The following is a 15796-nucleotide window of genomic DNA, read 5'->3' on the forward strand; positions in this document are numbered from 1 at the left end:
GTAAGACAACACGCATGAAGAGGATGATGTGGACAAAATACTCATTTGCCTAATAATTCTGCACTCCCTGTAGATGTGCAAGGGAACCTTCACCGATATTACATCTATCACATAAGGAGGATACAGAATTATAGATCCGGTTAAGTTTAAGTTTAGAAAAATGTAATCTGTGAATGACTTTAAACTGGATTAATTTATATCTGGCATTTATTGAGCCTTTCTGAATATTGGACAAACAGTTTGACCATTGGTCCTCAGACAGAGGAACACCGAGGTCTTCAGCCCATGTACTCTTAATTCGATCAGAATCAACTGGGATTATAAAGCACTTGACAAACTGAGATATCAGATGTTTAAAGTCTGCTTTCCGAATTATATCAAAGTAAGTATGACTTAGTGGCTTCAGTGGAAAGTCTAAAAAGTTTCGTTGAACAAAATTCCTTATTTGAAGATAACGAAAAAAATGTGATTGAGGTAACTGAAACTTTTGTTGAAGTTGAAGGAAAGACACAAATTTGTCATCTATATATAAGTCCTCAATGCATTTCAATCCCTTGCCAACTTTCTTCTGATTGGCCAATTCTTGCAAAAAGCAGGTCAGAACTATAGCTGGACTGGCCATCGGCCCCCCTGGCAAATGCTGATTTTTCGTTTTTATGGGCCAATGATTTTTGATTTTTTTTGTAGTAACGGTATAAACAATGAAAGGTGCTGAAAGGTGCCAGATGCTGGCAGATGTGTAAAAATAACTCAATTGTTTGGTGGTGGCTATGGCAGAGCTTCAACAGAGTCCAGCAGGTGGATGAGGGAAAGGGGAGGCAGGAGGAGGAGAGATCCAAGGCGGCTGCCGGTGCGAGTGTCAGGTGAACTGAACTTCAGGTAAGAAGTTATGACCTGCAGTCTATCTGGGTCAGATATAAACCAACTTTAGGTGTAGTTTATTTTCGTTGTGCTGACTTTTTACAGTCAGTTACAATAACTCGTACTGTGTACTAGCTAGCATGACAGAGCTTACATAGAGCTGCTGGGTGGGTGCAATGATGTTACTGATAGTGAACTTTATTTCATTCATAAGGTTAGTTAGTAGAGTTGCCAACCGTCCCTTAAAAAATGGAATCGTCCCGTATTCAGGGAAAATATTACGGGTTTCGTATTGAGCCGAAAAGGAGCACAGTTTGTCCCGGACTTCAGCTAGAATGGAAAAAGACACAAAGCTGGATTTATTCTGCGTCTTTACGCTGTCAGCTGTTTCTTCTTCTCTCATTCTCTCCCCCTCCCTCTCCTGTTTCTACTTCAATCGTGAAACTGATCAATGATCAGCTGATCGGCTTTTCTCTCTTGTTTGTTTATCGCCCACTTTGCGCCAGAAAGAGGAAACCAGCGGATGTCGCGCTAAACAACAGCAGCACGTTTAAGCTTGATCAGCTGTTGTTAGAATTTATTTGATATTAATTTCTAGTATCAGCTGATGTTTGCTGGAGCCACAGCTGTAAAAGCTGCTGGTCATGGTATCAGTTTGGATATGTGATGAGAGGGAAACATGAAGATGAAACCAGGAGATGCCCTTACTGAATCATCAGAGCTGAACAGGTGATGGAGAAACAGGTTTACCTTTATAGGTGGTTTGAATGAGTTTAAGGGAAGTTATGAACTGTTTCTGAGAAATAACACCAGGATCCTTTTCGGTGTAGCTGACAGCTGGTAACTGTGCAGGGGTGGGTCTAGCAAAGTTCTGTCAGGGGGCCATGTAGGGCATTAACAGGGAAAGGGGGGCACAAAGAAATACTTTTCTTTCTTATTCTCATTTAAAATGTCTCGCTTTTATTAAATAATTATCTGAATCTTACAACCAAAGTTTTTATCTGACATAAAATGTATAGAAGTCATACATATACCAACAAGACAGTGTACATGACTGTCACAACAGCGTCTGTTTTCATTCAAAGGCTTTATGGCTTTTCCTATAATTTTCCTGGTGGGCTGGTCTCTAGTCAAAATGCCCGGGCCGATTTTTTGTCCCAGTCCAGCCCTGGTCAGAACAGCAAACCGTCTGTGCTCACAGCTGTAGCTGTATGTGTGCTTGACCTGACCATATTAGGGATCTGCTTTCTATGACATCATACGCATGTGTCTACATTTTTTTTCTTCTTAATCAAACCACACATTACTCTGTGCTCTATAGTTTGTATTTACCCAAACCTATTTTGGCTGCTCCCTTATTCACAAGGATTCACCACAGTGCACATTTGATTGGGCAGACTTTTACACTGGATGCTTTGTCCAGACACAAGGCGTGTCTCCTAATTTACCTACTAGCAGTCAAATGCCATCCTTAGGAAGCACCAACCCGAGCTTGATTTACTGCCGTGTTTGGCTGTTACTTTCACTGAGGGCAGGCCGTACTAATTGCAGACTCGCCGTGAACCTCTGTTTGGTCTTATTACTAGCTCATTAACTTCCCCTGAGTGCGTGCAGTACTGGTGGTCCAGGAGTTGCTTCCAAACCATTTGTCTTCTGCTTCTGTCCTGGGTGCTGCTGCTGGTAGCAGCTCTCCAAAAGCTGCAGCCAGCCTAATGAGAGCATTTATCCCATTAGGGACATCATATTTCAGCAATGCTGGATTTACAGCAGATGTTTGCATCTCCAGATCGTCGGGACTGATAATCTGCTCCTGTGAGTCCTTTTAGGGGACCAACGGCAGCACTTTGTACTCACAAAACTGCACAAGGAAAAAGAGCTGGTTGAGTACCTCTAATTAAAGCCTGTCACTCAAACGCTCACTCAGCATCACCTGGAAATAGTGCAGAGTGGGCGTTGGGTTACAGAGTGCACATTGAAGTACATAATATTTTTTTAACTACTAATGAAGACAGTTTTTATCTCTTATTTTGACAAATTTGGCAGAAGACTGCTGAAAAACATGCCTTAATCTTTATCAATATCTTAAGCATAGAATTTTAATCGCAAAACTATGCAACAACTCTACAGGGAATCTAACAACGTGTTAACAACAGGCCATTATTCACAGTATATGATTAGGAAGAGGTGTCTCATCACTTATACTTTAAAAATGTATTCATGCGGCATTTACACATAACAAAGCCCAGGGCGCCACAGGCAGCTGCCTGCACCTTAGAGATGATGCTAATGAAGGTTAGAACATATCAAAGACTCCCAAGACTCATCAGTGACATTTTTGAAGGCAGGAAAACATGGCCACATCTTTGTTGGAGGGCCTTGAGCTGAGCCAATTTTAACGTACCCCCCGTGTGGTCCCTTGTTGAAGAGCTGAGGCAAAGGCCATCGCTTCACACAGATGTTGTCTTTAAGAAAATTATTAACAAATTGTATTTCAAACCCCTTCAGGATTATTTATTAGAGTCGTACTTCATACATAATGACACAAGAGCACAAAAAACAGGAACAGTTCAAGACATTTTTCTTACATTAAAGGACACCACGTGAAATTGTCTTCACTTGTCATGAACACGCAACGACCTCCAGGGTGAAAATTGAAGGCCATGTGAAAGTGCCAAAAACTACAGTTCCTCTAAAGCCACGTGGCACTTGTTCCAAAAGCAAATCAATCCCAAAGATGAATATAGCTGCTGTGATGCCTCAACATTAGCATCTGGCTATCACTTTTGTGGAGCCAGAAGTTACTGTACTTGGACAAAAGGAAGACGTTTTTAGCTAATGGTAGCAGGCTGTATTCACAAACACACAAGTAGCAGGCTAATAAAACCGAAGCACAAACTTTGATAGTTTGCACCACAGAGCAGGTTGTATTACCTGTCACATCTTTCTATTACAAAGGGCACAGACAGTAACACGCAAACACAAGTCCAATTAATGAAAGTGAGACGGTAGCAGATGGCTTGTATCTGGACACCTCTAATTCAAGTATCCAAATGAATTGATTATATTAAATTTATATAAAATTTTTCTACTAGGATGTGGTAATTCTGTAAAGTTGGGCATTTTAACATGGGCGTCAGTGTGGACTTTTGGAGCCAGCATCAAATGGCCATTAGAGGAACTGTAGTTTTCGGCATTTTCACTCCAGCTTAATCTTTAAACCCTGGATGTTGCCTCTTGGTAACTCGCCATAAACTTCAAATCTAAAATTTATAACTCTACATTATTAAAAATCATGCTTTCAGCCTGGTGCACAAAGTGTTTGGGTCTCTATGGATACTCTTTCCCTCTATGACAACTGAACAGGAGGTAAATGTTTCAGTAACTCACCAGCCATATGGGTAAGACGTGACACATATAGCTATCGCCAAAAACTTCATTCATGTATGTAACTGAAAGAATCCTGCTGCTGGTTCCTTTTGGAGCAATATTATTATCTGGAAAATAATGTGGCTTGCTGTGAACTTTAGATACCAATGAGTAAAAATCGCAGTGGCCATGCACATCTTTCATTTACAGTCTATGATCATGTTGAGTGTCTTCTTAGGCTCTGGAGGGAAAGCTCCAAACGTAACTGGCTAAACAACCTCAGATTTGATGTTTTCCCAATGGGTTTGGAGAAAATGGATATTTAGAGGCTAAGGTCGATCAAATCAAATACACTGTGGAATCATGGGAAACACGAGTCAGTTTTTCCAGGTTCAATTTGAACCATTATTTTCTTAATCTCTCTCTCACAAGTCCGTCAGCTTAGCTAAAGTGAAACATGAAACCACTGGAGCGCCCCTTCACAATGGACAGATTATTATGGCAGAGCATTCCCTTGCTGCTGCTCTCTAATGTGGATCATTCACCGAAATTACTGTCAGAATTAAACCTTCCATTTCTGGTTAATTGGCAAGTCTCCTTTCTGCTGCAGAAACAGTTTTAATAACTGCTTGGCTAAAAATCTGAAAGAAGGAAGGACCGACCCCCATCCCCATTCTCCCAAAAAGCATCTGAACCCTTCATAATGATTCTGAGTTTGGAAATTGAAAAACCAGTCAGCAGCCTATTCATTTAAAATTAATAATAAGCTGTCTCGTTAAGAACACAAAAGACAAAACTCACAGAAACTGAAAACCCTGAGAATTAGTGTCGTTGGAGTTTTCATGCTGTAGATTTTATTAAAGAGTTTATTCCTAATCGTATTAGGAACAAATTAAAAATGCTGAGTGTCCATTTAAATGTACTAGAGCCTCTTCAAGCCAGATATTCAGTGTCATTCATCACATGCCCTGCTTTGATTGAATCAGTCACCCATGTCTCTTTTACTATCTTAAACTTCCTCCTAAAGCAGCGCCTCAGAGTTCTCAAATCCAGAAGTCTTGTTGCCTCTGCAATAATAACATGTGAAACGCCTTCCTCCAGCTCTTCCACCACTTTTCCTCCATGGTAACGAAACTCCAATGCCCTGGTGTCCAGGCAGGTGGCAGGTATGGCACTTTTAGGGTCTCCTATGTCAGCAAATCTGTCCATATATGCTGTGAACGGTCTGAACATGCTGGTTGGAAGGTCATCCCAGCCGTAGCGTCCCTCCACCTGCGTGACATTCACCTCGTTTGCTGCGTCTGCGCTGCTGATCCTGTTGAACACTTCCCGCAGCTGCTGCTCGTCTGTGTCAACAAAGTAGCTGTCACCATAGTTGTCGTACTCCTTGGCAAAGTGCTCCCTGGTGGAAGGCGACATGTGGATCATGTGGCGGGGTTGCCATGGAACCACCTCCTTCTGGTCCAGGCACTCCAGCAGCCAGGTGGCCCAAACTATGTCATGCTGGTTGGATGAAATCAGGTTCTTCACGCGCATGTTCTCCACACCGGCAACCACGCAGTAGGTGTCCCGTCCAGGGTTCTGAACTACAAAACCTCCACACCTAAAGTGGGAATTACATAAAAAATTATTAATTATTAGACACTCAGTCATAACCACCACCTGAAGTTTCTTCCTGTTAAAAAGGAGTTTTTCCTTACCAGTTTTACCAATCGCTTGCTCACAAGGGGTCGTCGGGGTTCTCACTATTCTCTGTATTTTAGGGTCTTTGGCTTCCAAATGAATCCTTTCATGCATGAATTATGACAACCTCAATCAGGATTTTTTTCTTGAGTATTTTTATTCATCTTTAGGCATGAAAAAAAGAGTGACCCCTATGCGTGAAAGGGTTAAAGTGCCTTGAGGTGATTATTGTTGTGATATAGCGCTATATAAAGAGAACATTTGAGACTTTCCTCCAACAGCTGGATAGACTCCAACTCTTGGAATCCAGTGGATAATGAAAGTCCTTGTCCTGTTGTTGCCTCTCTAACCAAACTTAAAACACATGGAAAGCTAGTGCTGCTATGCTATAGCTTACCATGGCTGTAGAGCAGAACAAATGATATTGTTTCCAGCTATAGTCCAAGATAGTCGAATTGGAGTCATCTAACTGGTTGAGAACCTTTTGGAATTACAATTCATTTAAGAAAGCGAGGAAGTGCCTCCTGAATGCCAGTGCCACTTGCACCGCCACAGTTCTACTTATCCAGATGTTGTTTACTCAAACATAAACACAGAAAAAGTGATCATAATAACAAAAGTTGAAACAGATGTTCCCTGTTTCTTCACAGGGCTTGGCTAACACACCATTAAAGTCCCTACTGTTAGCTAAAGCAGTAAAGCTGTATCTCTGCCAGGGCTGTCACATGTTTACATTTATTAAAAGTTTATCCATTTACATTTTCTTACAATGTGTCTTCATCCTGTAGACACATTATAAAATGTATTTATTAACAACTTTATTAAAGTGAGAACTCAGCCACGATATCAGCGCTTTACTTTAAGATAGAATTGACTTAATCATAAAAATTTCATTAAAATACTAAATACGTAAAAAAAATGTTGTCTGCCCAAAATTTCTAATTCAGTCATATTTTTTTCTTTAACTAAAATACCAAACTAACATTAACTTTACTAGAAAAAAATAACTTCTGTTACCTGGCCACACCCTTTTCCAGTTCAGACTTGGGATGATCTTCGGTGCCATTCAGGATGCAGAACTCCACGTCCTCAAACATATCTGTTTCCTTGGTCACCCCGGAAAGGTCCTGGGGCTTAAATTGGTCAATGACGCCGATCACTTTCTTGGGTTTGACTGGGAGCTTGCGCTTCTTCTTTTGCGGTTCATCGTTGTCAATGTGAAGGTGCCGAGAGGCAAGTTTCCCAGACGCCTTGCTGCGGAACTGATCCAGCTCTGCCAGTGTCATGCACTGGTACCATTCTTTGTCATCTCGAATCTTCTCAATCCTGGGGAAGCGCAGAGTACAGTTGGTTTTATACATGTCGCTTCCGACTATCTCAGCCGCTTTAACCTGGATGATAACGGAGTTGCAGGGTTCAATGTAGACTTCCGGTTTCTCTGTTCCACACAGGATGGATGCTGGTGGGTTGTTTTTCCGGTAGACCTTCCAGTGTTTGGTGAGCTTTAAACCAAGGTCATACAATTCTTTCATGGTGTAGCCGGAGCCAATGCGGCAAAGGGTATGGAAAACTGAAGGTTTCTCGCCAGGCTCTGGAGCTTCGGCCACAGCACATAAGAAATGGGACATCATGCCACCCCTTCTCCCTTTTCCCCAGTAGCCACCAACAATCAGCAGGTCAAGCTCATCCATCAAGCCATCCACATATTCTGGTTTTATCTTCAGCCAGCCTTCCCCTCGCTTGTCAGGTTTGTAGATGGATAAAGGATCCTTCACCATGATCCCCTCTTCTCTGCTGTCAATAGCATCGTTAAGAGCATTCACCACCTCCTGCATGGTTCTGGCTTCAGCCTTTGGCACCAGATGCAGCCTTCCCTTGGCTGGAGTGAAAACTGTCTGAAGAATCTCATGTCGCTTCTTGAGAGTTTCTTTGCCTAACTTCTGATCATTTATTAAAAGCACGTCAAACACACAGAAGCATGTCTGCAACTCTGAGTCATCCATCAGCCTCTTGATGTCAAATTTGCTCCCTTTCTGCATGAAGGTGTCTGCTGCCGGGTTGTATGCCATCATCTCACCATCAAGAATGCAGTTCACCACATTGCTTTTAAAAACATTGTGGATATAAGGCGTCAGTGATCCTTCCAACGGGGATCCTCCAAACTGCTGCGTGTACTCAAAAGCATTTCGGCTGAAGTACTTGTACACATCCCCATCTTTGTGCAGCTGAATGCGCTCTCCATCCAGCTTTGTCTCAATGTAAAAAGTGCTGTTTCCCATCTGTTTCTCCACGTTGCGGATGTTAGCCACAGCTGCCAGCATAGGTTTGAAAGCAGAAAAAAGTCCAATAGAGACTTCACTTAAGGACACGGCTGGATTGTGTAACTGCTGGCACACCTTGTTCAAGTCTGTGTTGACGTTGTAGAGCTCAGCAGCATCTGGGTGGAAAACTTGGAGAACGGTTTCTTTGCTGATCCCGAGCTTCATGTCCTTCAGAATCATTCTAATGAGCCACTTTTGCTCAAGAGCTGAGCTCTGGGTGATGAGGTGCAGCAGACTCTTTTTGACAAGATCTTTCTGCTTGGTGGCATTGCTGGTGGCTACTGAATCCAGGAAGTCGTTGACCTCTTTAATACTGAGATTTCCTTGGCTGGTGCATCGTTTCTTCAGCACAAAATACGCCATGCCAGCAAAGTCTCCAGCTTCTCCTTGGGACATGGTCGGTGCACGGTAATTCAACAGCTTATTAGCCTCAGGGCCATTCTTTGGGAGGCCTAATACATCAATGTAGAGTTTAGCCAGCATGCTCTCTTTGATGCCATATGCCACTCGCTCTCGTTCAAAAGGCGGGACTATGAGGCGCATGGCAGGATAGAAAGAGTCTGTAGTTTTGGAGTTGTCTTTGTGGAGGGCAGAATGAAATTCCCGCCATTTCTCAACGAAGTACCCAAGGATCTTGGATTTCTCTGGACGGAGTTTGGACTTTTGAATTTTTTCTAATGTGGTACACAAGTGAAGGAAAGGAACCTGAGAAGCAACAGATAACTGACTGGAAGCATCAGTTTTGGAAGTGCTGTCCATGGTGAAATCTGTAAGACCAGTTAAAAGAAAGAAAAAGTCTGCTCAGTTTAGCCCTTCCTTGAATTCCTCTATTTACCAGCATTTAACAAATTAAATGAGTCATTTGAGAAATTAGTTATTCAACAACAACAACAAAAAGAAACAGATTCTTTTAATAATACAACTTTAAAAGAGGGAATTAAATCTGGTACCACATGTGAGGACTTAATGCTTTCCCCATTTTGTGTGAAGCTGAATATATATTTTTAGACATTCAGACAAAACAAGATGAAGCCAAGACTTGACATGCTCAGGAGCGCAACAATCCAGTATCTAGACTAGATGTTGACAAGTCCAACACACACACACACACACACACACACACAAAAAAAACAAAAAACAAAAAAAAACACTGAATGTCAGTGATAATGAGCCAAACTGTTCCATTTCATCCTGTGGTATTCCATGTTTACTACACCACTCGTCATTAAAGTAAAAGATCAAAAGTTAAAAGATCTTTTGCACTTGCTATGATAACATGTTTAGACTTGATAGCATCACAGAATTCTTGGCTGCACATCCATGATGGGACTGATGACTATGAAGGCAATTTGAGTAGTTGGAGATGATGCATTCAGCATTCAGAAGATTGATACATTGTGGTCATTAAGGGATGGACATGGTCAGTGATAACACTCAGATAAGCTGTGGAGTTTAAACAATGGGGCCTAAAGTGGGCCATGAAAATATCCCCTACATTATTACACCATCAGCACCAGCTTGAACCACTGGTACAAGGCAGGATGAATTCATGGCCTCACCAAATTCTAACCCTACCATGCTTGGTTTCAATTCCAGCAGGTCACCTTGACCATGCGTGCATGCCTAAATGCACTTGCTACCATGTGATAAAAAAATGATTGCACATCTTCTCATCACAGTGAGAAATAGTATGTTAATGTGATAGCGGTATTAACTGGTACTTGAAATCAGCAAATATATAAAGCCAAGGTATAAGTTGGAATAAAGCATGACTATAAAAACGCAATACATTGCTGAAATAAAAGCAACACATTTGTAATAATAATGATAATAATATTACTGCTAATAATAATAACAATTTGTTCTCTCTCACTTTCAATAGAACAACTTGTTTTTAACAACTTGTTTTTAACAACTTGTTTTTTGTAGTTTTTTTTTTTTTTTTTTTTTAGCTCAACTACAAAATAAAACTTAATTCAGAAATAAGCAATCAACTTAAACCACTGCTAAATACTTGTGGGTAAAAATAAATTTTAAAATGACTTAACTGCTACTGTAAGTTTACAGCTGCACAATCGCTGATTATTGTTCCACACAGATCAAACATGCTCTGACATGTCTCACACTGACTATAAACTCGTTAAGCAGCAGACACTCCTACAGAACCGGAAAACTGTCTTTACCTACCTACCTTGTAAGTATTTAGTTAATAATAGCTATATATACTGAGAACTTGATGTCTGGTACAATAAAGAAAAGCCTTTTAAAGTGTTTGAAAAAAGAAGCAATTCCGCTTACGTTTCAAAATAAAAGTACTGTTGTCGTTTCACATTTGTGTTCGTCGGGGCATGTCTGCTCACAATGAGTTCAAGACCCTTAGTGACAAAAGCTAAAACAGATACGAGTCATTTTGTGTTTTAATTATCTGAGTGAAATATTCCGTTGACAAAAAGCTAAACGTGAACTAAGCGCATCAAACACTCTGCTAAAGTAATGCCGGTTCCGTTTGAGAGAGTAATGACACATATTAGCAAAAATAGTGAAAAATAAAAGGTTAAAGATTTACCGTGTTTGCTTATATCCTCAAAAACGGCAGTAAAAGACTGATTTTTCTCACCACAAATACATGTTTACGCTTCCTCAAACTTTAGGTGGGGAGCTTCAAGGAAACCCTTCCCATAGAAACCGAAATGGAAACTTGGTTCCTAGAGACAATGTTTCCTTTCTTTGAAAGAATTATGAAAAATAATTACAAATTTGCTAAAAACCCACAGGTTTAGCATTCAAACAGGACAGGAAGCGCATCAAAGGTTTGTTCTCTTGGTAGTGCAAGCAACTGAGAGACGTGAATTATTTCTGAAAACGTGAAACGCCATGTCATTAATAAGACGTATTCATTCATCAAACCGGCTTTTGTCGAAAAGTGTCTCCGTCCTGTATTTAAAGTCACTGCTGTTCAGACACTGTATTCATGGGGTAAGTTATTGGGTGAAAAGCTGTGTTTGTGCATACGTGACGAATCTAACAACGCGTGAAAAACAGAGGTCAGAACAGAAGGGGTAGTCCTCCTGGCTTTTATTTGGATTGGTAATCATTTCTACTCTTTATCTTTGTTTTGATTCTTTATTGTGCTTTGTTATCTAATGTATGTATGTATTTATTTGTTTTATTATTATTATTATTATTATTATTATTATTATTATTATTATTATTATTATTTGACCTGGTTTGTGGTTTTTCTTCACCGATAACTCTTCCTCAGTTCAGTTTTATTTTTTTATATTGGGCTCAGCGGTGATTTGTTTCTTGTTTGTGATTGCAGATTAACGTCTGCTTTAAAAACACAAGCAAAAAATATGGTTTTTGTCCTTTCTTTTAATGCTCAACAAATTTGGCAAAAGAGACAAAGGATATAGTAGCATATGATGTTGTATTGTAAAAATAAAATAAAATAAAGCCAAAATCATTTTTCTATATTTGAACAGCAGGTTTTGGTTAAATCCAGTGAATGCACCATATATACCACACAGGATAACCCTTCCTCCATTGCAATTAAAGATTAAAATAAATTAAAGGATCTTTGTGTGACTCATTTGATCAAGAGGTTGGTTTAAACCTTAAACACATGTTTCAGTATTAGGAATGCTTTTTTCATAACTACAGGACTGCTTATAACATTTGTTGCTATCTTAGTTAATGTGATTATCAAACTGTGGACATGTTCTTATTTTTATTTGACATAAACATCTTCTCCTTTAAATTTCCCTCGATATCATTTTCTTTTTCCTGTATCCACCAGCAGAGGGCAGAAATGAAACGCTGCAGTGCTGATGGAGGTACAGGTGGAGGTTGTTTACTACTCTGATCTTGGGGCAGCTGAGTCCGAAGCAAAAGTAAAAGGTAATTATGCATTCATACTTACTGGTAACCATGAGGCCATTCTCCTCACTAAAGAGTTTGTGTAATCACTGACCAGAGTCCACCGGAAGGAGGAATGTTTATGTTTTCTGATAATTTCATAGATTGTAACTACGTGCAGTGTTCTCAAGTTTCAGTTTACAGTATTTGGGATTTACCAGTGTTTACTCAGAGAGTGCAGTACTTTCCAGAGTCCCAGCTATATAAATAGAAAATAAATAAAAGCCCCTGGAAGCTTTCCAAGATAAATGGTGTTATTGTCTTTTTCCACTGTGCGGAATCTGTATGGTCTTATCTTTACCTGGCATGTCAGGTGTCACGTGCAGCACATGTAAGTGGGAGAAGTGTGATTCATTGTACTTTGATGGTTGTAGAGCAAACAATATCAGAACAAGGAAGCACTTTTAGCCCTACTGCAAAACTTTGCCAGGTATTAACAACAACAACAAGTTGTTGATCAGTAATCTGCCGTGTTGAGGCCGTGTTCTGCAGAATTCTGCAAAAACTGAAAGCCTTGCCTCCTCTTTATTCTAAGCACCTCCTAACACATACAGAATATAGGGGTTAAATTATGACTGGGCTGGCTCTAAGAACACCGGGAGAACCATGTAGCGGTGCAGCATGCATGTGGAAACGACTCGCAGAACAATTTGAGCTGTAAACTTAGTAAACTAAGATTAGTTTTCTTTGTGTACACGCTGTGATCAGGTGACCTGCACTTCTGCTGCTGCTCTGAGATTTACTGCTCTTTGTGGATTTTCCCAACAGCATTCTGCAGTAAATAAGAAGATATAACATTAGCCAGAATGGCTGCTTCACAACCCCTATCCAGTGTAAAGCAAGAAAAGATGATACTAAAGAGCTTCATGATCTTAAATTCAACCTAACCCATAACCAATCCCCGAATACCACAATTTGCCCTGCACCAGGTAGTTGCCCTCCAGCACTGTGAACTTTATTACAATACTCCAAACCCAGTTTTATTTATTATGATTCATTTAGCTGTAAATGACATTTCACAGTATAATATAACAAGAAGCACTCTGAGAATACAAACCTCCACCTCCAATTGTATTTTCTATATATTCATTTTGTTTTCCTTGTTGTTGTTGTTGTTGTTGTTTTTACTTCAAAGGATTTTTACAGCTGTAAAAATGAGGTCATTGATCAAATGTGATGTGATATTTAAAATCGTTATGTGGTAGTTTCTATATGTCAACTATACACACCAAACTTGTAAGACCTTTTGTCAATTTTCAACTAAGAAATCATTAAATTGACCTTGAGGACCTTGATGGATGCAAGGGAAGTTTTAATGAATTGTCATAACCTCCCTGGTTATCATACACAGATTCACTGTCTGATTAAAAAGCCTAAACTTGAGTGCTCTGATTTTCCTGCCTTTCTCACATCTTTCTCCATCTGTAAATTCTGTCACACGTAAACATTTTGTTTAATTTACCCATTGTCCCCGGGACATACAAAAATATAGTCAGTCAGATTAGAAATCAACTCTCTGAAAAGTTGCATTTGACATGATATTAGCGACCACTGATTATTAATAAAGAGCATCAGCTAGATGATGAAATTGTGCCACTGCAGCTTTATTGACATCTGCTCACGTGAACACAAGAGAGAAACAAGAAGGTGTATGTGAGTCTGTATTTCCATGGCACCAGTCTGAAGGGATGCTGGGATCCAGCACATAAAAAATGACCAGATGTTATGATTATTAAACAGCCTGCTAGATTTAATTACTCATAAATGAAAGGTACAGCCCTGTTCTGGATCATTCCAGCCCACCGTAACCCCTGTATATACGAGATTCGTGTATTCTCTTCTCTGTTCTTTGTATGTCACAGACCTGATCATGATTTTGAAAAATGAACTAACATAAAACCCAGTGAAGGTGCAGGAATCAGCGTCCCCTCTTAACCACTTGAACTACAATGTGCTGAAACCATTAAAGATTACTATTAAAGATTTTCCATCCAGTATGTTGCATACTCCAGCTTCAGTGCATATAATATGATTTACAAATTCAACATTTGACAGTTCTGCCATGTCCATGTGTGAGGGATGCAAAGGGACAGCTCGACTGCTTTTTAGCCATCGGCTTTGTTTCCATTACAAACTTGTTTTGACACTTCATTAGCTGGTAGCTGGTGTGTTTCCAAGTACACGCCTGTTTCTTTTAAAGTAACGCGAAATCGTTCCAGTGGCATCTGGCTTCAAATCAAAACTATTTGAGGCATGTGCTGATGTGGAATCCAAAAAAACACAGGTCACATTCCACGCCCGTCCAGGCAGGGCACATTCTTTGAAAATAAACACAGATGCTCATTTCTCCGAAACCTGGGATCTGAGTCTGTTGGGCGTCCCTATTGGATGGAGCGGCTGAAGGCTTTTTGTGCAGTTTGATCTGTTATTAGAATGGCAGCTCTCCTCCAGCTTCAGAGGTGCTGTTCAGTCAATGACTCTAACTTCTGATCTGTGTGTGTGTGTGTGTGTGTGTGTGTGTGTGTGTGTGTGTGTGTGTGTGTGTGTGTGTGTGTGTGTGTGTGTGTGTGTGTGTGTCTCCCAAGCTTTACTTTAAAGAGCACAAATCAGCACAAAGAAAAATGACAAGTACTGATAATGTATAGGTGAGATTCTGTCATACTATGAATCTTAATAGAGAAAACGTATTCATAGACGTGAGACACATGCTCCATTAACACTTAAACAGTGACATTGAAGCTGTTTACAGCTGTTATAAAGTATTTATTAGATCAGCTTAAATAAATTGCCATGAAGCAAAAGGTCACCAACGATAAAAGCATTCAGGAATATCACAAGTGAGCTGTCACTGTGATCATTACCAGAGATGACAGCAGCATTTTTTTAAAAAGACAGAATATCTGATCTATTGGGAAAGATGAATTCAATTCTGCTTTATTTATATAGTGCCAAATGACAACAACAGTCGCCTATATTGTAAATATCTGTTTTATATGTAAAGACTCTGCAATGATTCAGAGAAAATCCCAACAATCCCCTACAACTATCCTCTGCAAGCAAGCGCGCTTGGTGACAGTGGGAAGGAAAAACTACCTTTTAACAGGAAGGAACCTCCAGCAGAGCCAGGCTCAGGGAGGGACGACCTTCTTCTGAGACCAACTGGTGGTGAGGGGAGGGAGACAGGACAAAAACAAACTGTGGACATCAGAGGTGTCTCACTTTTTACATGAACTCTCTGGCGATAACATTATGTTTAACTTTTTTAAAGATCAGTAGACGTCCTGTTCAAGAAGGTTCGGCAAGTTTATCTATTATAAGCTATACATGATACATTTAAAAAGACCATGAAAACAATAAAATACAAATTGGGCCACAAACCACTTTAAGGAAAAATGCCAAACAAAACATTTCAAGCACAGTCCAAATCTTGCATGTTATGAAACACTCAAATGAGTGCAGAGAAAATGCAGCTTAATCTGTTATTTGTCTGGTGTTTCCTCTAATTTAAGCACTGACATCAGCTCAGTAGGAGTGGACCACCTGTCTAGCAGGAGGACTTAATTTTGACCTGATAAATAAAAAAGACCCCGGCTCCACTTTCACTTCCTCAGCAACCCAAATTTGGTTTTGGTCATTGCTTCCTGTTG

General features: G+C 40.1%; 1 protein-coding gene across 2 annotated transcripts; it reads right to left on the reverse strand.

The window, feature by feature from the left end:
- Positions 1–1987: 1987 nt before the first annotated feature.
- Positions 1988–10902, reverse strand: lig4 (ligase IV, DNA, ATP-dependent). 2 transcript variants are annotated; one of them, XM_080876843.1, is made up of 3 exons: positions 10798–10902; positions 6928–8998; positions 1988–5830 (listed from the first exon to the last, which is right to left on the reverse strand). In XM_080876843.1, the coding sequence occupies exons 2-3, from the start codon at positions 8988–8990 to the stop codon at positions 5161–5163; spliced, it is 2733 nt and encodes a 910-aa protein (XP_080732969.1). In that variant the 5' UTR covers positions 8991–8998; positions 10798–10902; the 3' UTR covers positions 1988–5160. The 2 variants fall into 2 exon arrangements, with proteins under 2 accessions (XP_080732969.1, XP_080732970.1); XM_080876844.1 differs by lacking the exon at positions 10798–10902 and adding an exon at positions 10530–10617.
- Positions 10903–15796: the final 4894 nt, after the last annotated feature.

This window comes from Rhamphochromis sp. 'chilingali' (assembly GCF_963969265.1).
Source record: "Rhamphochromis sp. 'chilingali' genome assembly, chromosome: 3".
NCBI classification, from domain to species: domain Eukaryota; kingdom Metazoa; phylum Chordata; class Actinopteri; order Cichliformes; family Cichlidae; genus Rhamphochromis; species Rhamphochromis sp. 'chilingali'.